This window comes from Parasteatoda tepidariorum, chromosome 11, assembly GCF_982258835.1.
Source record: "Parasteatoda tepidariorum strain Cologne lab strain chromosome 11, Ptep-v5.0, whole genome shotgun sequence".
Classification (NCBI taxonomy): Eukaryota; Metazoa; Arthropoda; class Arachnida; order Araneae; family Theridiidae; genus Parasteatoda; species Parasteatoda tepidariorum.
Genome location: NC_141765.1, coordinates 1,170,033 through 1,193,424, shown reverse-complemented (window position 1 = coordinate 1,193,424; position 23,392 = coordinate 1,170,033). Strand labels below are relative to the sequence as shown.

General features: G+C 29.2%; 1 protein-coding gene across 11 annotated transcripts in view; it reads right to left on the bottom strand.

The window, feature by feature from the left end:
- The window catches only part of AP-1gamma (adaptor protein complex 1, gamma subunit), a 108,823-nt gene that overhangs the window by 45,319 nt on the left and 40,112 nt on the right, over positions 1-23,392 (bottom strand). For 9 of the 11 annotated variants that reach the window (XM_087154760.1, XM_087154766.1, XM_087154759.1 and 6 more), the window contains 5 exons: positions 21,085-21,225; positions 19,955-20,009; positions 12,528-12,743; positions 9,509-9,636; positions 5,461-5,565 (listed from right to left, as the gene is read on the bottom strand). In XM_087154760.1, coding sequence (XP_087010886.1) covers positions 5,461-5,565; positions 9,509-9,636; positions 12,528-12,743; positions 19,955-20,009; positions 21,085-21,225 — 645 coding nt within the window. The remainder of the gene's footprint in view (positions 1-5,460; positions 5,566-9,508; positions 9,637-12,527; positions 12,744-19,954; positions 20,010-21,084; positions 21,226-23,392) is intronic. The other 2 variants (XM_087154768.1, XM_087154769.1) reach the window with 1 other exon arrangement.

Below are 23,392 nucleotides of genomic sequence, written 5' to 3'. Positions count from 1 at the left end.
TCATATGATTACTTATTCAACTTTAATATAACAAGGCCCTAACTTTGAGACCTGAGCCTGAATAATTGAATGTTGAAATTACTGAGAAAGCTGTAAATTGTTTTAAAAAATGTGATTTAACCCAAATATGAATTTAATAATCTTTCTTTAAGGTGAGCTTTAGTTATCTAGAGCTTACTGAGGGTACTGAGGCAAAGCTTACTTGTTGCTATTCAGGCTTTTAATTTAATGTTTCTGATGTATCGTAATTTATGGAAGAAACGCCGCGACGTTTACGAGTTTAAAAGTTTTAAAATTTTAATTGCGGCGTTTATGCCGGTGCGGCGTTTACGATATTTTAAAAATACATTTTACATTTTTCAAAGAAAAGAAATTTTTTTTATCAAAATAGTTGCGAATTATGACAAAAGATGGCGCCACTACCAATAACCCACCACCCCTTAAAGAAAGTGGGTTGATCTCGATCTAGTTCCCGCCAAACCGCGTGGTTGATACAGGGTGCGTAGCCAAATCTTTGAATCAAAAATAAGCACTTTTTAAAAACTTTTCAAGCACTTTACAAAAATTTTCAAGCACTCAAAAAATTCATATTCAATCAATGATATTATTGAAAAACAAAAACTTTTTATAAACAGTTTTAGCGTTAAAAAAAACACAAAAAGAAACGGGCGTAAATTGAAACAATCAGTACTTTCCCACATCACTGAGTGAATTCAACTTGACCCTGAACTCAGAACAAAAGTACCCTTACCCCCTACATCAAAAAAAGTGTTAGAAGTAAATTAAATAAACAAGAACAAAATTAAAATAAATTAAACAGAAAAAGATTTCATAAGGATCTGACATTCTCTATCCGAATTGAAGCACTCGGGTTTCGGTTTCAAGTATGCGCGTATGCGCAAGTCATAACGTGGGTACGACATGAAGTCTGCGTGAATGATTACGTAGCAAACTCCCCATTTTTTGTGAAATGCATGCGATCCACCAGATATCACTGAAGGGGGAAAAAAATTATTCGAAAAAAAAGCACTTTTTAAAAACGCCAACTGAAAAAAGCACCTTTAAAAGCTTTTAAAAACGAAATCCCCAAAAAAGCACCTTTAAGTACTTTTTACAAACGCTACGCACCCTGTTGATAGCTGTTTCACATTTTTTCTCACTTTGTTACAATGTGCTTTGTGGAGAAATTAAATTGCGGAAAGTTTTCTTTTTAGTATTTGCTAATATTTTTTCATATTACAATATGCCTCCTATAGGACATAAGAGTTATACAGCTGCTTTCAAACTGCAAGTTATTGAACGAGCGGAAAGTACAGGAAATCGTGCAGCAGCGCGGGAATTTGAAGTAGATGAGAGATGCATTCGCCGATGGCGGTCGGAAAAAGAAAGCCTAGAAAGCATGCCGAAAATGAAACGGGCAAGAAGACGTGGAACTGTGCTCTGGCCTGAGCTAGAAGATGTTCTAGAAAAATGGATTTTTGAACAGCGCGAGAAAGGACTCCCTGTATCAACCATTAAAATTCGTCTACAAGCCAAAAAGATATCTGCAAACATGGGAATTTCCACTTTTAACGGCAATCCAAATTGGTTCCATCGGTTCATGAGAAGAAAGAAATTATCTGTTCGAAGTAAAACGACGATCGGCCAAAGTCTTCCAGATGACTGGAAAGAAAAAAAAGAATCCTTTTTGAATTATATGAAGGATTTAAGAGCTCAGAAAGGAATTAAGGAATGCCAAATCGTCAATATGGACGAAGTTCCGTTGACGTTCGATTGCCCGCCCAACCGAACAGTAAATAAAACCGGTGTTAAAACCGTTTCAATTGCTACATCTGGCCACGAGAAAACATCCTTCACTTGTGTACTTGCCTGTGCTGCTAATGGTGAACCGATGCTGATTTTCAAGCGGAAAACGTTGCCTAAAGAAATTTTCCCAAATGACGTCGTAATAAAATGCAACGAGAAGGGCTGGATGTGTGAGAAAATAATGCTTGACTGGATTAATGAAGTCTGGCGTAAAAGAAAAGGGTCATTTTTCCAGCCAAGTGGCATTCTTGTGATGGATTCGATGCGTGCACATTTGCTGGACTCGGTGAAAAATGAAGCAAAAAGAGCTTCAGCTTCTTTAGCTGTTATACCAGGTGGGCTAACAAAAATACTCCAGCCGCTGGATTTAACAGTAAATAGAAGTTTCAAAAGCCACGTGAGAAAGCTTTGGGAGGCATGGATGGCTGGCGAAGATCACTCGTACACTAAAAACGGAAATTTGAAAAGAGCTTCATATGGAGAAGTAGCTCGATGGGTTTCCGAAGCTTGGAAAGCAATTTCTCCGGACACAATAAAGTTAGGTTTTTCGCAGGCGGAAATAATCCCGAGTGGTTCTATCGAAGAAAGTGATCCGACAGAGGAAGATAATGATGCTGCTGAATTGGATGAAGAATTGCTTCAATTGTTTCATTCAGATTCTGAATGCAGCGAATTTGAAGGGTTTGAGTGAACCTAAATTTTAAGTGGATGCGACCCACTTTAAAAAGCGTGCTTAAGTAATAAAATGTAAATATGTTGCAATGTAAGTTAGTTATTTAATTCTTAACCTAGAGATGGCGCCACCAGCGATTTCCGATTGTAAAATTATATTAGTTGTTCAAAGGTAAAATTATATTAGTTTAATTATATAGTTTGTTCAAAGGGTTTAATAACAGATTCTTGCTTTTGTTAGACTACACATTTTATACTTTAATTTACATTTTAATTTTAGTAATATTTGTAAAGCTTTAATTTAGTATATTTAATTTTTGCCGATGCATCGTTGTTATGGACGCGATTTATAAACTGATATCTTCTTATTTAAATAAAAGAGGTATATTTCCAAAAAATAAATAAATAAAATTAAGAAAAATATTTATAAAATATAAATATGTAGTAATTCGGCATTTAATCCGACAATTTTTTTTTTTTTTTAAAAGAAATTTTTTTGTAAAGAGAAAGAAAAAATCAGTCATATTTTCTTATTTGGAATTTTTTTCTCTTGAAGTAAGTAACTATATTTTATCTTTTAAGAATAAAAACATGAGAAAAAATAATAAATTTGTATCAAACAAAACATAATTGAAAAGTAAAAACATCTGCATTTCCAATGAACAAAATAAAGAAATGCAAGTTGGGAGAAACTGATGAATCAATCTTGACAAGTGCTTTACTGGTTTTGTCCCCCTCCCCCATTTCCCTCTTCTGTTAGACCATAAATTAGCCACACCCTTTTGACATTGAAACTTCTTTCTCACTTGGTGTACAAAATGAATTCTATCCCTTTTGCTGCTTTTTTTTTTTTAAATTCGATTTATTTATCTTTTTATTGCTTATTAACTGTTACTTTTTCTTGTTAACTTGTTTATTTTTATCGTTATTAGTTGTTTGCTTCTTTTTTGCAGTTCCTTGCTAGCTTTTTATTTTCCGAGGTGAGCGTCTTTTGTTAAAACAAAATGTTATGTAAAAGAAAAGACGAGAACAATGATCTCGCTCTAAAGAAGAAACGATTATTTCTTTTTCGGATTATTTCATCTTGAATTATTTATCCTTCGGATTATTTCTTCTTGATTATATCTTATAGATTATTATTTTAATTAATGAAATTTCTATTCTAAAGATGGGACGTTTTTAAATTCCCTCCATCATAATCTACAATTGAAACTTAGCTAAATTTATTGGTTTTTCTGAAATTAACAGCGTAATTGAATTATCATAATATACGGGAGTCATATTGGAATTTCCGGAAGAGATCCGAAATTCTGCAAATTCCGAAATTTCGTCGGTCCCGTAAGTGCCGAATTTTGGGTCCTATACTGTAATGTAAAAAAATCATTTATATTAAAGTAATATAAATATAGTTATTTAAATATTTTACCTAACGAAGGCACCAACAGCCGATTGTAACATGTTGTTCTGAGCAGTTTGTCCAAAATATACAATAGCAAATTACATATTTGATTTTATTATAATTATACATTTATAAATTTTAATTTATATTTTAAATTTAAAACAGTAGTAGTATTTATAAGGAATTAATGTAATATATTCACTTTTGCCGCTTAATCGTTATTATGGGTGCGGCGTTTACAACTTGTGCGGCGTTTATCATGATTTTTTTTCTTTTAAGTCTTATTATCCCAAGTGCGGCGTTTACGATAGGTGCGGCATTTCTTCCATAAATTACGGTACTATCCACTTGGGTGTGATTTCACGGGATTCATCATAAAAATTATATCACTTCTCTAAATAGCAACAAGTTTCTTCTGCCTAATCTGCCCAGTACTTCTAGATAAGGACTACAGCTCACCTCAGGAGTGGGTCTTAACTTTAAATAATCATATAAGGTAAAAATAAAGTTTTTGTTTTCAATTTTTTTCTTTTCTGACATTCCCATTATTATTTCTCTATTCAATTACTCAGGTATGGGTCTCTAAGTCAAGGGCCTAACTATATAAAAGGTTGAATAAAAAACCAATCGATCTTCGAGTTGATTTTGCTTCGGCTATACTGAAGGCCTTTTCAAGTAAATTATATACTTGTTCACTGTTAAAAACGGGCAATATGCAGCCCTGCCTTGAAAAACGTGTAAAATCACTTTTTCTTGCTACTCGATCAATTTTAAGATCATGCTAAATGTACACCACACATATCTTGATCATTTTTAAATACTACTCATTAGTATGTATTCACTTAAATATATACCTTTGTGTTTAAATGTTAGCACAAGTACATTTTGACAATAAAAATCTAAGAAAATGGGCTTATTTAGAAGATTTTGGAACGATCTTTCAGGCAAAGATCCATCGTAAGTATTTATGTCTTACTAGTTTGTGCGGAAAGAGTAAAACACAAAACAATGGCCAGTGTTGTGGTTTACTCATTCCAGAAAAAGTGTATCTTGATGTGTTTTTCTCAAAAATTTAGTGATTTTAATCTTTTTAGTAGTTTTCCATGAAAAACATTTCCAGAAAATTTCAAATACATCAGGCATCCAACCCTGTCTGACTCTTCAGCAATTTTAAAGTCATCCCTTTACTCTAGTCATTTGTCTACTGATATTTTGCTAACTTTATTATCAGTGTCTACATCATGTATCACCTTCAATATTTATTTTACGATAGCTCTTAGATTAATCACAAGCCTGTTTCTCACGAAGGTTAAACTACTCTAATTCAATTAGGTCCTGAAACAATAAAATAGACTTGATCTTTGGAGTTATGTATTATTTATTTATTGGGCATTATTTATTTATTCAAGTCACAGGATGACCCTCAGCAGTTCGGATTTTCAAGGTTCAACTTTATTAATTTTCAATTCAAAAATCTTTCCTAAGAAATAGGGAAAGCATGTTCGAAACATTGAAAAAATATTATAATGTACAAAAATAAGTTATGAACATGCAAAAGGGATACAGATAGATTAGGCTAATACCTTAAATGGTTAAACTTCCTAAACAGCGAAGAAAATTCTATTGCCCGTTGTTGTAGTTCCACATTCACATTAGTTCCAAAAACATCTAAAAATCTTTTGACCCGCCTGCAAAGATAAATAAATAAATAGAAAAATACTTTAGTATACACACATAAATAAAAATACATCATTTTTAGTTATTTAAGAAAATTGCAGTCGAGTACCATTTATCAAAACGCTGATTAAGCAAATCGATCAAGAACCATGCACTTTTTTCTCTTTCTCCAATTTTTTTCATGAAAATTTGTCTTTAGTTATAAAATTTATTAAAAGGAAGTTAAAAAATTGCTTCTTGTACTCTTTGAAGAAAGGAAGAAGGCATTTCTAGTTTCATTTGATTTCGAATAATAACAGGGTTGCCACTCAAATCTGGAAAAAAATTTCCCTGTGTTTTCCCTGTATGTATACGCAGTATAATAAGAAACACACGAACAATACTTAGATTAGAAAAAAATTACTTCCCTAGTTTTAACACTTGAGGTGAGCAATAATTCAACATTACTTAAAATAATACAGAAAAGAAACAATTTTTCTTACCCAAAATTCATCAAGACAGGAATTATATTAACCAATCATGCTCACTTCTACATCACCTAATGCTCTAAATAAATTTCACACAAAATGAAGGACTCAGGTGGGGAAAAAATAAAGTTCTTGCTATCTTGAAACAATTTATTGATTAACTTATTAACAAAAACTATTTTCAATTAAGATTAACAATCCTTTTTTTTTTGCTCAATTCTTGTATTTGAGCATCAATTTCTGCAACTTCAACAGATTTTTCAGTTAACAGTTTCATTTTTTTCCTCTGCAACAATTTGATTTGTGTTCTGCCTTCCGCTTGTTGGACTCTTCTTCCTTCTTCTTTATCTCGATGCTTCTCTGCTTTTCTAAAGCTTGTTGGTACCTCCCTCGCGCTAATTTTGCATAATGAAGCAAATCTTTTGATAGTGGAACATTTAAGACCCCCCCATAAAAATGTATGGCATCATAAACAGTCCTCAGTCCAACTAAGGACTCGTCTTTGAGATTCTCAACAAGCATATCCTTGTTTATGCTAAATCCACTCTCTACGGCAGCATTGCCATGCGACAATGTAAGAATTATTGTTGCGACTTCAAAAAGTTCAGAAAATTCACTGGACTTTAAAATATTCGAATAAAAATCGTCTAATCGCATATCTTCACTAAATGAATTAAGTTCCTCTTTGTAAACACTTTTAAGTTTTTCAAGAAAAGTTTCAAACTGGATTTTTGCACATTCTGAACAGGCCGGCGAAATTTGTCCATTCGAAAAAAGAAGTTGAAGCAAACTAACCATTCGCTTTTCGCATAATACAGGATTGCTCTTTAAAAATGGGGGTTTAAACATGATGAAGCTTTCAGCAGAGCAAAATTCTTCGACATACGTTCAAATATTTTTTTTGTAGTAGCTTTCACAAACAGAAAGCATTCAGCCAAAAAGTCTCTTTTTTCTGCTTCAGTAGCATCACTAGAATTTAAGTAACCTGTAGTTACTATTCCAATGTCAGTATTTTTTCTCAGCCGTAAATTCTTCGGATCATCAAGATCAATCAAAAATAAACTGTCTAATGATTTTCCTTCTTCTTCAATTATGCTACTTTTGACAATATTTTTCATCAACTGTCTAACAAGAATGAAGACATTTTCATACAAAAAAGGCACCATTGGTTCAGAGGTCTGAAATTTTTTAAGAAATGGCTGAAGAATATTTGAAATATAGGAAAAGAAGCTAATTTTAGCTAGAATCAATTTGTCTCGACAAGCACCTTTGATATTGTCACAAGTCATAGATCCAGGCAAATCTTTTTTACTGAACTCAATGTATTTTTTTACATTGTCAAAAACTTTAAGAGCACGTTCGCAAACATTAACATTTTCTACCCAGCGGATAGAACAAAACTTTAATGGAAATTCGGAAGAACCTGTTACTTCCAGAAAATTAGCACGTCTTGCTGGACTATCTTTAAATATTCCATACATTGCTCTTAGAGTAACATCTACTTTCCACCCAGTAGATTTGTGTCCATACTGCAACGCTCCGTGGATTATGTGTAGTCCACAAGTACCCAGATTTAAAATTTTACAGTCATTTTCTGACAAAAGTTCTTCGTTGACGTGCTTTAAAAATTTTAAATTGACGATTGGTCCATCCATGCTGATTTGTAAGCGTAACTGTAAGTCTAAACTTGATATAACTTCTTTAAAATTCTTAAAGAGTTCTTGAGCTGTAGTACGCCTTAAAAATACAGAATTAAAATATCTTGTGGAGACTCTATTAGTTGAATCACACCAATATCTTACTATAAGGTCCATTTGACATTTTTGCGAAATGCGGTTCAAAGCTTCATCAAAGCATATGACAAATTTTTTGTTCTTTAAAGATTTCAGAAGAGATTGTTGAAAAAATGGTGCTAATCCGAAACAGATAAGGTACAATATTTTTGTACGCCCCAACGTACACTTTTTGGCTATTTCACTATCAGCGAACATTAGTGAAAATAATTCCGCTACATCATTAAAAGCATTATACGACGAATGCGATGCAACGAGTTTTAATGCCCATAACAGTTCAACTTTAAATGATTGTTCATGAATTAAAAAGTTAGTTATTGGTTTATTTCCGGACACCAAATCTTTTGTTTTTGGACTTGAGGTATGCGCAACTTCCGTTTTTCCGTAATCCAAAATTGATGGTGTCTTTTCTGAATCGGCACTTCGTTTTGTATGATTTTTCGTCTTCTTATGACTGGTAAGCGCTTGTCTCCCCATATTACTTAGGCTTATTTTCTTATTGCACAGCAAGCAGTACGCAGAAAATGGATCCTTCGGAACTTCGGTAACCCATGCTGCAAAGTCGGGATTAATATTTTCATCCATCCAATCCGTATTGAAAACGGACTTAGAGCAGCTCATTTTTAAAAGAAATCACTAACCAACTTTTATTGATAAAAAATACCAACAAAATATTCAACATGTAAACACACGTGCGAGCGACCAAACAACAGCTACACCATTACGCAACAGCAGATGGAATGTTGCCACTTCCGCGAGCGCGAGTCCATATGCGCATTCGACGAGACGGAGAGACTCGTACTTGCGCACGCGCAATGAGTTTCTAGAGGAGAAAGAGCACCTCCTTGAAATTGGACTGGCCTATGCAGAAGATGAGGGGAGTGACGGTGGTAGAAATGGATGAGCTTCCGCGCACGGTTCAACGGATGTTATTTCGTTTTTGGAGCGAGCTACAGCTGCGATCATTTCTTCTTATGATTGTTAAAGAGATCGGCATTTTTCAGCGAAAAAACTAAGCAATTTAAAATTCCCTGCATTTTCCCGGTTTTTAAGGAAAAACGCGAAATTCTCTGCATTTTCCCTGTTTTTGCATTTGACTTTTTAATTCCCTGTATTTTCCCGGTTTTCCAGGTTCTCCCGGTGCCGTGGCAACCCTGAATAATAAAAAAATAAGTGCATGACATGTCTTATTGTAATTTTTGTATGTATTTTTCTAATCAATTTTGTGAGGTGTTTTTTAATATGTCGGGAAAGCATAAAAATGTTGATATAGATATACCAAAAAATTAAGATTAATATAAGTTTGTAGAAAGGCTAAACCTGAAGAAATATAGCACTTGAATATGGCTTAAACACTTTAATTGTATCAAATAATGAAAAAATAATAATTTGATTGTAAACTTTGTATCAGTTTTGAACTTAAAAGGAAGAAGGCAGTGAAGGCATTGAGAGTGCAATTTCAAAAACGTAGATAGTTTCACAAAAATTGGTCAAACTTTTCAATGAATGTTTAAATAGAAACTTTTACATACACCATTTGAAATATGTTAAAATATTCCACAATAGCCAGTTATAAGCCAAAAAATATTTAAAGTTACCAAAAAAAAAATTCATAATTTTTTGTTGTTCAAAACAACATTGTCTCCGATCAACTAGGATAATCAGCACTCAACTGCATACTTAAAAATACCTACGGAGCAGTATCTGTATATCGTACACTAAGCTTCATCAAAGCAGTAACAGAATATTCTTTTGTTGTCAAAGTCATATGAATATTTAATGTTATTTTCTCAAACAAATCAATAATTTCATCTGGTGTAACCTAAAAATTAAAACAAAATGTTTAAATAATCAAAACTTTTAGTAAAAACTAGGAATTTTTATTTTAAACAAAAATTATACAAAATTAAAGGCATTGAGAAGAAAAATATTTTAGTCACTCAGGCAGAAAAGTTCTCTAATAGAAAATATATATATATATATATAAGATCATCTTTAACACAATAACGTACGAAAAGACTTCAATAATCACATATCATTTTAGGCACAAAATATTACAGACAAGCTTACATTTTCTAGAATAAGAACCGCAACAGAATACTCACTACAGTATTTAACTTTTATAACAGACATATTTAAGATTTCAGCAAGTACACGGTTAGATTCTTTAATAGAGAAAAAAAAAAGGAAATTGAAATGTAGAAGAAAGGTTTTATTTCTCATAAAAATTTGCTCCAGATAATTATACACCACCATGGATAATGCACAGAAAATTAAGGTAATAGATCCTAACAAAAGTCTAAGCAGTGCATTCATTGCAGAAAAAAATGGGAGAGAATTTCTCACCCTTTCTCAAAAACAGGGTGAGATTTCAAAAAGTTAAGTGAGATTTCTAAAAATTAAAAAAACACGAATATACTTGGAAAAAAATTATTTCTTTAATTATAATACATTTTTCACATCTTCTAATTGAATATTTTTGCTGCATCATCATACGCAAAATGGTGTATATCAACTTTTTCATCCGCTATTATATTTATTTGGCTGAAAAATATCCGTATTTGTTTCATTTTGACCGTTTCTACCGACATTTGTTTCGTTTTCATTTGTCTGTTACGGAGTCGAAGGTGTCGCCTTAACAAGGTATTTGTCCATCTTACATTCATGCACAAATAATGCAAACGTCTTACATGAAGAAACCTTACCTACGGTGAACACATGGTTGCAGAGAGATGTGTTCTGAAAGGTATTCCGTAGTTCGGGGGAGGGTGTTCTGCTGTTTGCACCGGTTCTGAACAATACTGATAAATAGGGAAGCTAGATAACAAGGACCGATGTTCAAAAACAATGAAAGATCAAGGAAGAAAAGTGAAACAAATTTTATTCAAAATGGCAAAAGACGAAATTTTTTCCAAAATTCGTGCATTTTGAATATTATATATATTGATTAATAGAGTGCGCGAACTTCTCGCGTTAATAATTTTTTATTGCGAGAAAAGAACAAAATATGAAAGTGAAAGCACTGCTAAAGAATCAGTCTATTCTTCTACTAAGAACATTTTACTAAATATTGTTTCTGAATAAGTATTTAAGGCACTCTAGAGTATGATTTAATCCTATTGTGATTTCTGTTAAACCAAATACAGTCAGACCTCGGTATAAGGTCATCCGCATATAAGGTCACTTTTCCAAAGTCCCGGCTCACTGAATAGGAATTTTTTGTTACAGATTATCGGATATATGGTCAAGTTTTAAAAATCGTTATCGTTTATAAGGTCATTTTTATCTGAGGTGAGGGAAGCTTTTTTCTAACAAAAGCCTATTTAACTTCCTTTCAAGGCAATTACCCCTCTCGAGTTTTAGGAAAATGCTGCCGCCAACGAACAAACTGCAATTTCTGAAATTGTTTCACAAGTTGTGGACAGTGAGGACAATGACAGTGATCCTGAGACTGTAGCTGTAACCCAAGTGGAAGCCTTCAATGTCATGCGAATTTTTTTTACAAACCATGAGGGAGCTGAGTAATATTTTGAGAAGTTACAAAATCTAGAAATCATTGTTCGAAAAATGAAACCAGAAGCGAGACAGACCTGCATAAATGATTATTTTAAATAAGATAAGATGTAATGTGTGTATGTACACTTTGAGGAAATTTGTATACAACTTTATTTTAAATTAAAAGTTTTTTAAAAATCTATCTTTCTTTAATTCTTTACTAATTCTATTAAAATTTATTGACTTAAATATTTAATTTATGGCCGATCGTTTTCGTTTACATAACAATTTTTAGAAAATCATAGTGTGTACTATTTATGTGCTTAGTTACGAACTGCTAATGAATCGGTTAAAAGGTCACCCCGCTTATAAGGTCACTTTTGCGATGTTCCTTAGGGTGACCTTATATCGAGGTCTCACTGTATAACTTAACTTTGACATATGTGACTGTATAAATAAATAAAAATGAAGCTTCTTTAATTAACCATATAATCTGAAAACACCATCAATCTATTGAATAGTCTATTCAAGACATATAGTATATTTAGTTAAAAAGTTGATTTAGTGTTATGCTGAAGTTTTTTTCGCACTTAACCAGCATAAAGCATAATTTTTGAACTTGCAGGATTTTTAGAAATTTTGCAATTTCAAATCACTACTCATTTTATAATAATTTCAGGCATGCAACATTTTTGTAAACTTGCTTTAATATTCCTTAATGCACTTTTATTTTATTAAAATTTTTTTATCTTAATAACACTTAAAATATAAAACCTTGAAATTTAAATTTTATTTGTGTTTCAACTCTGAAAACATTCGGCAAAATATATTAGCATTGCACCACTCAATTTTACAATACTGTTCAACTGTAAGTATAGAAGCAAATTAGAAAATAGAATCTGTTTAACCAAATGAGTAATTTCTATGATAAATTTAATAAAAATATCATGACAGTAAATATTATTTATAAATCACAGAGAACTCTGAAACTTGTTATTTTCCATTCTAAAACTAATCTAAAAAACTTTTTTTTGGAGTATTCTAGTTTTCAGATAAAAAGGTTTCGTACTGTAGAATAAATATTTTTGAAAATTTTTAGATACCCTATTGCCTACAAATCTGGACCATTTCACACTTTAATATACTATAAACAGATAATCAAGTGGAATTATCATTGCTATATATTTAAAAGCAGGTACATAAATTCTTAAAACGTACGTTAGCAGGTGAAGAATCTTGACCCTCAGCAGAATTCAGGAGATCTCCAAATTCTCCAATGCACCATGATGCAACTTGAACCAGAGGTTGCTTAGTAGCAAGATCTCCAATTAGTTGTTTCCATAACTGTTGTACTGTATACGTATGGAGGGTGGTTGATTCTGATATCAGTTGAATAAGGTTACCAACAACATCATCAATGACATAATTTCCAGCCTAATTAAACAAATTACATCAAACTGAAATCTATCCATTGAAGCTTACATTATTTAAATGAACTAGGGGGAAAGGATAAAAAAAAAACGCTCAATTCCAGAAAAATCTTAAAATGATTTTTACCAAAACTATTTTAATAAATGGGTATTCTTTTTAGCCTAACACTAACTTTTAACTGTCTTGAAGCAAAATTCAAGTAAGTTAAAAAATTTATTAAAATCTTAAAAAATATGTACTTTATATTACGTATAAATAATAAACATATACTTAAAAAATGTGTCCTTATTTTCTTAAATAAATATGCACATTTATATCCAGGTAAATTATGAATATTTACCATTAATATCAAACAAACCCTGATTCACCTCCCACATCTAGAATCAGATAATCTGTCACAAATCAATCCTTGCAATTCACATAGCGTGATTTGTATTCTAGCGGTTAAATAACCACAAATAGCAATCTGTATTCACAAGATTTAAGACTTACATATCATGATTTAAAAATCAAACAGCCTGGTTTGTATTCATGCGTGTTTAAAATTTAATATCACAATTTATATTAATTCAATTAATGCGTATTCACACGATTTCAGACACATTATTCGAAGGCTTTTCCAATTTTGATTAGAAATGGTTTTAAATAAATGTATTTAAATTAAATCTTATGTTCGTGTTTATTCTTCATAAAAGAATTTTTATTTCCTCTATTTGAGGATGCAGCAAAAATAATTTGCAAAAGAAAAGTTAAAGGTAAGTTATTTAAAAGACAATTTATTTAATTTAATTAATTTCATTTATTTTATACTTAAGCAGTTCTAGTAACATTAGTGTTTTATTCAATATGTTAATTTTTCTTAAAAATTTTTCATTTTTACCTCTTAATGTGTATTCTTATTGCTCACTTAGAGGCGATTTTTCACAAAATTTGGGTGGGGGCTTATTTAGCATTTTAGGGTATATTACTTTCAGCTTACTGAACATTCTGTTTATAGATAAATTTAATATATATATGTATATATTACTTAATAAATTATTAATTAAAAATGTTAAGTTAAAAAAATAGTACTAGGTAAAAATTTATCTCCCGTAGATAAATTTTCATTACAATTTTTTTAAATACCAATGAAATTTTCAGTAATCTTAGATATTAAATTATTTCTCTAACCTCAAATATTTAACAAAAAGAAAAAAGAAAAAAAAGGGATAAGAACCTATTTCTTTCCCCTTTAAGTAAAAATTTCATAAAAGTAAACAATTTGATTATTAAAAAGATTGCGTTAACATGTTACACCCTCTGAAGTTTACAGGTTATAATTTTTTAAACAAATAAATACCCTACCCTATAAATGGGAGTGAACTTTAAAATATTCTTGAATTTTTTCATGATCTCCAGTACAGATGTTAAAAAAGCTTTGGAGTTGTTTACCAATTTATCAAACCTTTTAAAATTGTAAATAATAAATCATATATTTCAAAATAGAGATTCAGCAATTTGTGAATAAAAAAGTTCGTAAAAAATTCTTAAATTTACTTTATTACACATAATTAACTTAAAATTTTACAACTAAGTATGTAAAAATAAAGTATCAGTATTTAAAATAACTATTAAGAAATATCTTAAGCATATTATTTAAGTATTTATAGTATTTGGTTATAAAAATTAGTATGAAATTTATAATTGTGAATGTAATTTGTAGTATAATAATACAATATATAATTTGATCACCATATTTTAAAAGTTTTTCATATTGTTTCCGAGTTTTCAGTTTTTGAGGTTTCAGAGTTTTGCTATACTTCTTTAGGTAAAATATTGAAAGAAACTACAGTTGCATTAATTTCTTAGGAATTCAATTAAATTTGTTTCCTTTTTCATACTAATTAACATATTAAATTAAAAAGGATTCATTAAATGACTTAAAAATTAATTCTATTAAACTCAATCGCAATTATAAAATATTTAATATTTTATTTAGTATTTGATAGTTCTCTTTCTCTCCCTTTTTTTTAAATTTTTTATTTCTACTTAGACTAGAGGAAGTTTATTTTTTTGCAGGGCGATATTTTTTTCTACAGTGGAAGAAATTTGCCATTCTTGCCCATAAAAAAATACTATAATAAAATTTTTCATGCCATCTTTCTAACTGAAATGTACAGTCCGCAAAAAAAAAAAGAATCACCCTGAATAACTTTCGTTCTAATGAGCGGATTTTCAGGAACTAAGTGTCAATCTTAAGATTGACACTTAGGTTCACACAGTTAGGACACTTGGTTCCTGGGGGTGACCTCAAATATGCTAATTAATTAGTGCTAACTATTAATTAATATACGAAATCAGACACAAAAACGTACTTTCTCTGAATAAACATAGATTTTTTTTTTTACATATTTGGAATCTAGACACTTGAATTAGGGGGGGGGGTAGACAAAATTAAAAAAAAATTGGATCGTAAATTGGGTTGCAATAAAGGATTTTATATTTGGCGATAGTCCAGAAAACTGCCAAAAAAAGTCGCCTGCGCAAATGAATATTTTAAGATAACCCATTGACTAATTCAAAGGAGGAATGCTTAATTTTACTAGGTTGCTAGGCAACCATGCTATGTCTGTAAAAAAATTGAAATAATTTTTTGTGACTGCTCAGAGAGGTTTGATTCATTGTTAATCGAAAATATCTCGAAGTTCTAGGCAATAGACAATTTTTTAGCTGATTTCTATCTAAAAAGCAAAAAAAAATTTTTTTTAATGTCCTTTGAAAAGAAAATTTGAATCGATTTATAAATTATTTATTATTTTCCAAGTTTTTAGAATTTAAATAAACATGAACTTTTTATCCGATATTGTTTAGATAATGCTGCTTTTGCTAAATTTATTCGAGGATTTCATACTAAAATCAAATTAACATAACTTATTAGAGCTATATACAAAATTTTAGGGATGATCATTTTTACAGTTTTAACCCCTTGGGGACGGGTGATTCATGAAAGCATTCGTATAAAATCAGAATCAGGAAGTAAATAAATAAAAAACGGTAGCTTAAATGCAGGCATTGCTAATTTCACAGACTAACTTTGCCTTGAATTTAATTATTGTTAATTTAATCATACATATAATCAATGTAAGTTCAAAGTATAACTAAATAATTTTATTTTGTACTAAGTAATGGTGAATTAAATAAATCAAACAATTATAACCCCGCCCACAAATAAACTGCTAAAAAATTACTTTGATTACCAGTTTTATCTTTTTACCCTGGTTGATACTGTTTTATGCTGTCACGTATTTGTGACAGTCGGTGCGAAAGGATTAATCGAGTTTGAAGAAAAGTTTGAAGAAAGTTTGAAGAAAAAAAAAGTGCTTGAAAAATAAAATGTAGATTGTATAGTAATTCTAATACACATTCACAAGGCTTACAGCAATTTACGATACTTCTTTTTTTATAACTCAAGGAATTGCTGAATGTTTAGTGGCATTTTAAAGACATTGAAGTATGTTATGTTTAAGAATAAGATATTGAAATAATATGTTGCATATTGTATGATTCGTTGTTTATAAAATCGCTTCATTCTGCTAGATATTTAGGTTACATGGTTTTCTTTGGATAAAGATGATTAGCAAATAGCATCCTCGTGTTTCGATGCATTCTGAAACTTACGCTCGCAAATTCACCATACAATGTCGCACAGCATATTCTTCAATTACGATAAGCTACATTTACCACCAAATACTGCTATTATGATTATTTATGTTTTCTTATATATATCTGATACTCTCCTTTTAAACAGAGCTAGTAAGATCCTTAAGATACTGAAATGGGGCCCAAAAACTTAAAAGATAAAATATTTAATTTCATTAACTCAAAATAACTGGTCTCAAAATTTTAATTTTTAAGTTAAATATAACTTTTACATGGTTCATACAGAGGTCAAAAGAAAAAATCCAAGTAAATCGAAGGAGTATCCAAGGAGTCCAAAATTTAAAAACTTTGCGTAAAAGATAACTAGACAGTTTTTTTTTTAAAATCAGAAAGCAGTAACTATAAAGAACTTGCAAAAATGTATATTTTGCATAGGATATTTTTTTCTAGCCCTTTTGAAATAAATGTTGACTCTGTAAAATTTCATCAAGAAAAATAAATAAAGTTATCACTTTCACACATAAATACATTTTTCAGCTTCAAATATTTTAATAAATCTCGTAAAAGTACAGATGTTAAAGATTAACACAAAAACCCACCAATCTTATATTTTTAAATTTGAATTCATAAAATCTAAGGCATTTTATTAAAAAAAAACAGTAAATCATTAGTTAAGTTTGCTTGTAACATGTAAAATTAAAATCATTTGCTTTTATTTATTTCTTCTAACTCTTGCGATTCAATTTTTTTCTTTTAAAGTTTTTCTTAAACTATTAGATTTTGACAGCTAAGTCATATCATTTTGTTCCCCTGCTTGGACAGCTAATTCATCAGCGGACTTAGTAAGTTCATCTATGCAACACAATAATCTAAGGAGTTTCTAAGGACTAATTTGGAAATCTAAGTAGTTCCAAGTACTCCTTGGAGACCTTTTAATTTCCAAGGAGTTTCTAAGGAGTATAAGGAGTCTGTACAAACCCTGCTTTTACAATATTGAGGCTCTTACGTTTTTAAAGACCACATGAATCCTGTTAAAATATTAAAATGCATATGTTTACTTAAACGAGTGTAAAATCCTTATCAAAATAATGATCAAGACCCAAATGTAAAACAATATAATTGACAATAAAAAATCAACTGGCTTCAAAACATATGAAGAGGGAAGTAAAAGTCGACATGCTTTCGAGCGTTCAAATATAATCGCCAATTCTCAAGACTTGTCAGGCTTGAATAACTTGTGACTTTCATTATTGAACGCTCAAAACATGTCTACTTTTATTATCATTTATTATTTTTTTTAAATCAATGAAGTTTTCATATTTTCGATTCAGTTTCTTAATATTATCCATTTAGTTACACAACATATTAAATTATTTCACTCGATATTAAAATAAGTTTTAAAAAGGCATTTTTTATATATCGATGCCAAAGTTTATTCTACATATATATTTTAGGGTATACTTTCGGAGTATTTTGATCAAGTTTATTTTTACACCCTTATTTGCTTAAAATTATTAAATAATTTGCTTAAAATAAATTATTCAAGCTACATGATTTAATGCATTTATAGTCTAATAGTAAACGGGGCTTCCATCGCATATTCTTAACCTTAATACCGATATCATTAAATAAATGGAATAAGCTTAGAAAAATAATAAAAGCTAATTTTTTCCTCGTTTTAATTTTCAAGGAATAATATGTTTCGATCAAACAGATTTCATTCTGGAAATAGCGAAATTATTGAGTAGGTCCCTTTGAGCAATATCATTCTTATCCTCTTTTGACGAAATATAGGAAAAATTAGTTCGCATCACATTAAATAAGCACAATCTGGTGTATAATCATATTCTATCAGAAGATCATATCATATCCTATTTTATAAAGCTAGACATTCCTTGAATAAAGTGTTTTTTACTCAAAATGTTTTATTCAAATTTCTTTACTAAATTGCAAATAAATTATTAAGCGACTAAAAAGGAAACATTGTATTTTATAGTTAGAAAGAAATAAAATTAAAAAGATTAGCAAACGATTATTAGTGAAAAAAATATGAATGAAATTTTACACTACGCGCGCGAAGTCAAGTTCCTCGCAAGTTTATCACATTTTAATATTAATCGCCCCATTTAATCATTTCTTTATTGTCGCCAAATTATTTTTTTAAAATAATTAATTTTAATTTTCTCAGCTTCTAATGAATAAAAACAGTTGAAACTTTAGATTTTTCAGTTGAAAAATATGTAGATTAATATGGTATAAAAAAATTCATACCTTATAATTCAAAATTTTTTCACCCTCAATTTAATTAAATAATAAAAAATAATTAATAAAAAATTATTTTTTTCATGAAATTATCTTTGGGTAAATGAGTTTTATGAGTGGGTGCAATTTTCTTTAAATTGCTTTAATAGTTTTGAAAATATGACTAAAAACGTAAAAAGTGAAATTAACATTAAGGGGTACGAAATTTGGATAGCTCTCCTGACCAAACTATGGGGACCATATTTCCCAGATTGCGGCTACACCCTATATTTTGAAGGTTAAGAATCCAAATATGTAAAAAAAAAAATTATGTTTATTCAGAGAAAGTACGTTTTTGTGTCTGATTTAGTAACTTAATTACTAGTTAGCACTAATTAATTAGCATATTTGAGGTCACCCCCAGGAATCATTAAGATTGACACTTAGTTCGTGAAAATCCGATCATTAGAACGAAAGTTATTCAGGGTGATTCTTTTTTTTTTTTGCAGACTGTACCTTATTCAAGAGGCAAAGTTTCAAAAAAGTGAAAAGATTGTTTTTCTGTAAAACCTGCATTTCAAATAAAGTGAAGGTATAGCTTAAATGAGAGAAAGCTAAATTGCCGATTGCTTTGAAATATATTCTATTGAAGTATAAAATTTTTTGTTTTATAAATTAAAAACTTCTTAAACATATTCGTTTAAATGTATTAACTTACACTATTTATTTCTCTTTACTTCCTTTTTTAAATTTTACATCATTGAGCCTGTCAAAGGTTACCCTTTCAAAAGGTTATGGGTTTTTTCTAAGGGTTACCTCACAGCTGGGTTCATATGTTTTTCTGTAATAAATTTAAACATTGCTTTAATATTTACAATCAAACTTAAAAAAATAGGTTTTTAAATTTTTTTTTTTTTAGAAATTTAAAACTAATTGTAATTTTTAATAATTGTTTAAAATTTAAAGCTAATTTTTACGATATTATTATAATAATTAATTGCATCTCTTTACTTAAATAAATTTTTAATTAAATTTAATAAATACATGTAAAATGGAAAAGTAACCACAGTCACGTCACACCAGGGCTTATTCAACATGTTCAAGAGATAACAATGAGGTAATAAAATAAATTTATAATCACAAAAAAGCTGCAGTGAAAAAGTGTTAATTCTTTGATAGAAAATGTTTAAATTTTGTTTCAGAACTCTTATAGTTTTTCAAAAAATGCATTCAAAATCTGCCTCACTTGTTGCATTAACTTAAAACTATCTTAATGTTTATATAAATGAATTAATAATACATGCATTTTAAAAATTATTTAAGAACGTACTTACCAAAGTCAAAACTTTTATCATAGTATCAATATGCCATCGTTTTGAAGGTGAATACCTATTACAGAAAAAACAAATTTTCAAATTTTTATTTTATCATTTTTTGTTATAAATCTCAATTTTAAATAAATATTTATCCATAATTACAAAAAAGTAATTTTTGGCACCAAGGTATAAATTTGAACTTAAACACTTAGCTAGAGCTACTATTTTTTTATTTTCATTTTCTTCGCTAAAGGAGAGTTTTTTACCTAGCTTTCTATCCTTTTTTTCTAAACCTCACCAGTTAAAATGTAAACTGTGTTAGATCTAACTCTAAACTCCTCATTAGTTATCAATTTATTATTATTCGTCTAATCTCTGTTTTAATTTTCCTAAAACTGTAACTAATAAAGAAAACAAACAGTAGTCATCATGTTTAATCATTCTTTTCAAAACTAGAAGATAATGCAGAAAATTTAAGAGCAATATAACTTCATCACGGAAACCTGTAATCAATATATTCCAAGTTGAATTCCTTTTTTAACAAAAGAAAATGAGAGAATTGATGCTCAAATATCTAGAATCTTTCAAAGAAAAAAAAAAGAAGAAAATAACACTTTAACATATCAGGATGCGTAGCTAGTTTTTCAACTAAAAATAAGCATGCTTTAAGCACTCAAAAAATATGTTTAATCCCTTTCCAAAAGAAAATCTTAATTAGGATTTATGCAGTTATAAAAAAAAAAAAATTCTATCGTTTAAAGTTCTTAATTCATAAACATAAAATAAACAAATTTCAAAAACATTTTCATTAACTTTACATAACCATGATAAAATAACTAGTTCCTGATAAATATTGCAGAGAAAAATGTGAAAATCATGCATTTTTTGTAATTTAAAACGACAATCGACACAGAAAAGAAAAAATCTCTTTTTAAAAGATAGAAAATTAAGCCCTTTTTCAAACCCCAAATAAATAAAAAAGCACCCTTAAGGGCTTTTAAAAATATGTAAATAAAAAATAAGCACCTTTTTAAAAATGCTACGCACCCTGCACATACATTTAATATAGATTTAAAAAAGTAATACAGCATGAAAAGCATAAATTATAAATTGTTAGAATAAAGGAGTAATAATCTGACATAACTTACATTTCGGCTGATATGAAAAGATTAGAAGAGCACTGAGACTTAAATTCTGGGTCACCTTTCTCTAAGAAAACTAAGAGTTCCTTGGTCATTGATCTTACATTACTTGAATTAACTAATGCAAAACAAAGTTCCATAGCACGCCTAAAAGAATTTTTTAGATAAATAAACATATTAAAGTAAAAAATAATAACTTTAAAAAAGATAAATAAAAGATAAATAAAGTATCATTTTATCAATTTCTTCTAAAACAGTCAAAAGTGGAGGTAAAAGAATAGTTTGGATAAGAAAGACATTATATATAATCAAAGTCTAACTATCTGGAATTCAACTAACGAGAAAACTCAGGCAACTGCAATTATCAGAAAATTATTTATGAAAAAATTTTAAATTAAAAAAGCATTTAGTTCAAAAAGCACACGATTCCTGTATCACACCCAAACCAAAATTACAGGACTTGAAAGACACAGTTGTGCTGACTGTGAAATTTTTTTTTGTTCTTGTTAAGGGACAGCATTCTTCTGGAAAATAAGGTAATATCAAAAATAGAGATTTCCGGCATTCAAGTCACAGGAATTTTTGCATAACCATAATTTGTCAGTTCCACACACATTCTGGAGAGTCAAACTTTAACTATCAAGTAAAATCAAACTTATACTTCTTTTATCACGCTTGTAAACTGTGTGTGTGAAGGGAAAAATTTCTTAATTTTTCTAAAAATTCTGTAGCAGAAAGGAATTATATATTATGGAAAAACAGATTATTGGAGATTGCTATACACAATTAAAGTACAGAATAGTATATAATCTAGTAATTTACCAATTTTTTATTTAACAGAAATAAGAAGTAACATTATACAAGAAAGTGAAATGTTTTTTTAAAAATTAACTTTTTTCATATTAAATTTATAAAGAATTTTTAAAATCTATTAACCTATAAGAAAAATATGAAATCTGTTATGAATTTTTATTTATGTTATCCTTATTTCTTAATTAAATATGTTCACTTATATCTAGATAAATGTGTACTTATATTTCATTTACTGAATATTCCGTTTAAAGGAAATTTATCTAATATATATATATATACATATATATTACTCAATAAAATATTAATTTAAAAAAATGTTCTCAATGGTAAATTTTTATTGCGAATTTTACCAATAGTTTTTTAGTAATTTCAGACATTATTTTGTTTTGACTTAATTGTTTTGTTTTTTTTTTTAAATATATAATTTTCAAAAAATACTAATTTTTCACCCTTGCAGTATTTACATCTGAAAATGTCATCGTAACACTTAATTCATTGTTTCTCTATCTCTGCATATTTGTTCCGGATCTTGAAGTTTTTGCCTGACATAAACAACTTATGCCATGCATTAATAAATAATCTGAAATCTCTACCAGTTTTAATAGGTTTTTACTTTAAGTCATTGAAGATGGCAAGCCCAAACCTCCTTTTTATGAAATTACACCAGATATTATTGAGAATGCAAATTGCAACTTAGTATATGATAATACAACATTAGATCAAATGTCATCCAAGTATTATTTTTTTTCACACAGTACACTAAATGAAGTTTATGAGGTCTTGTAGATTAACTCTATACTTCATATAATTCCTTTGCTACTTTTATCTACACTTCATCTCTTCTACCCTTTTATCTCTATACTTCATATAATTCCTTTGCTACTTTTATCTACACACAGGGGTTAAACCCAATGCTATTTAATCGCTATTACCAAAAGAAAAAAATACTTACAATTATTTATTTTAAAAATAAATAACTTTTAAACCAACAAAAGTACTTATTATTAAGGGAATTACAGAGAAGGGCAATGAGACAGTAAGTTTAGCAATGGGAATTATTTTAAAAGAAAACCATGACTATAAAAGGGAAAAAGTCAGAGTTTTTAATTAAAAGGCTTAAAATTTTTAACTCAAATAATTATTTTAATTATTTGAATAACAAGAAATATGCTTGTTAAAACCAATTATTTCCAAAAGTGAAAATGTGCTTTTTTTAATGTGGAATGTTGAGACAAGCAATTAAAGCTTTTATATTAGAAAGAAAATGGATAAAAATACAAATGTAAAAAGAAGTACTTTATATTAAAATATAAAAAATAACTTATTGCAATTACTCTGAACACTAAATATATCAATATTTTCAGAGCTATTTAGTTTTTTTTTTAATTTTTCATACATTAGATTTATTTCTACAAATAAATTTATGAAATATTTTAATAAAATATGGTACAATTAAAAATATAAGAGAAAAATTGGTAATCATTCTAGAGAACAGGAAATA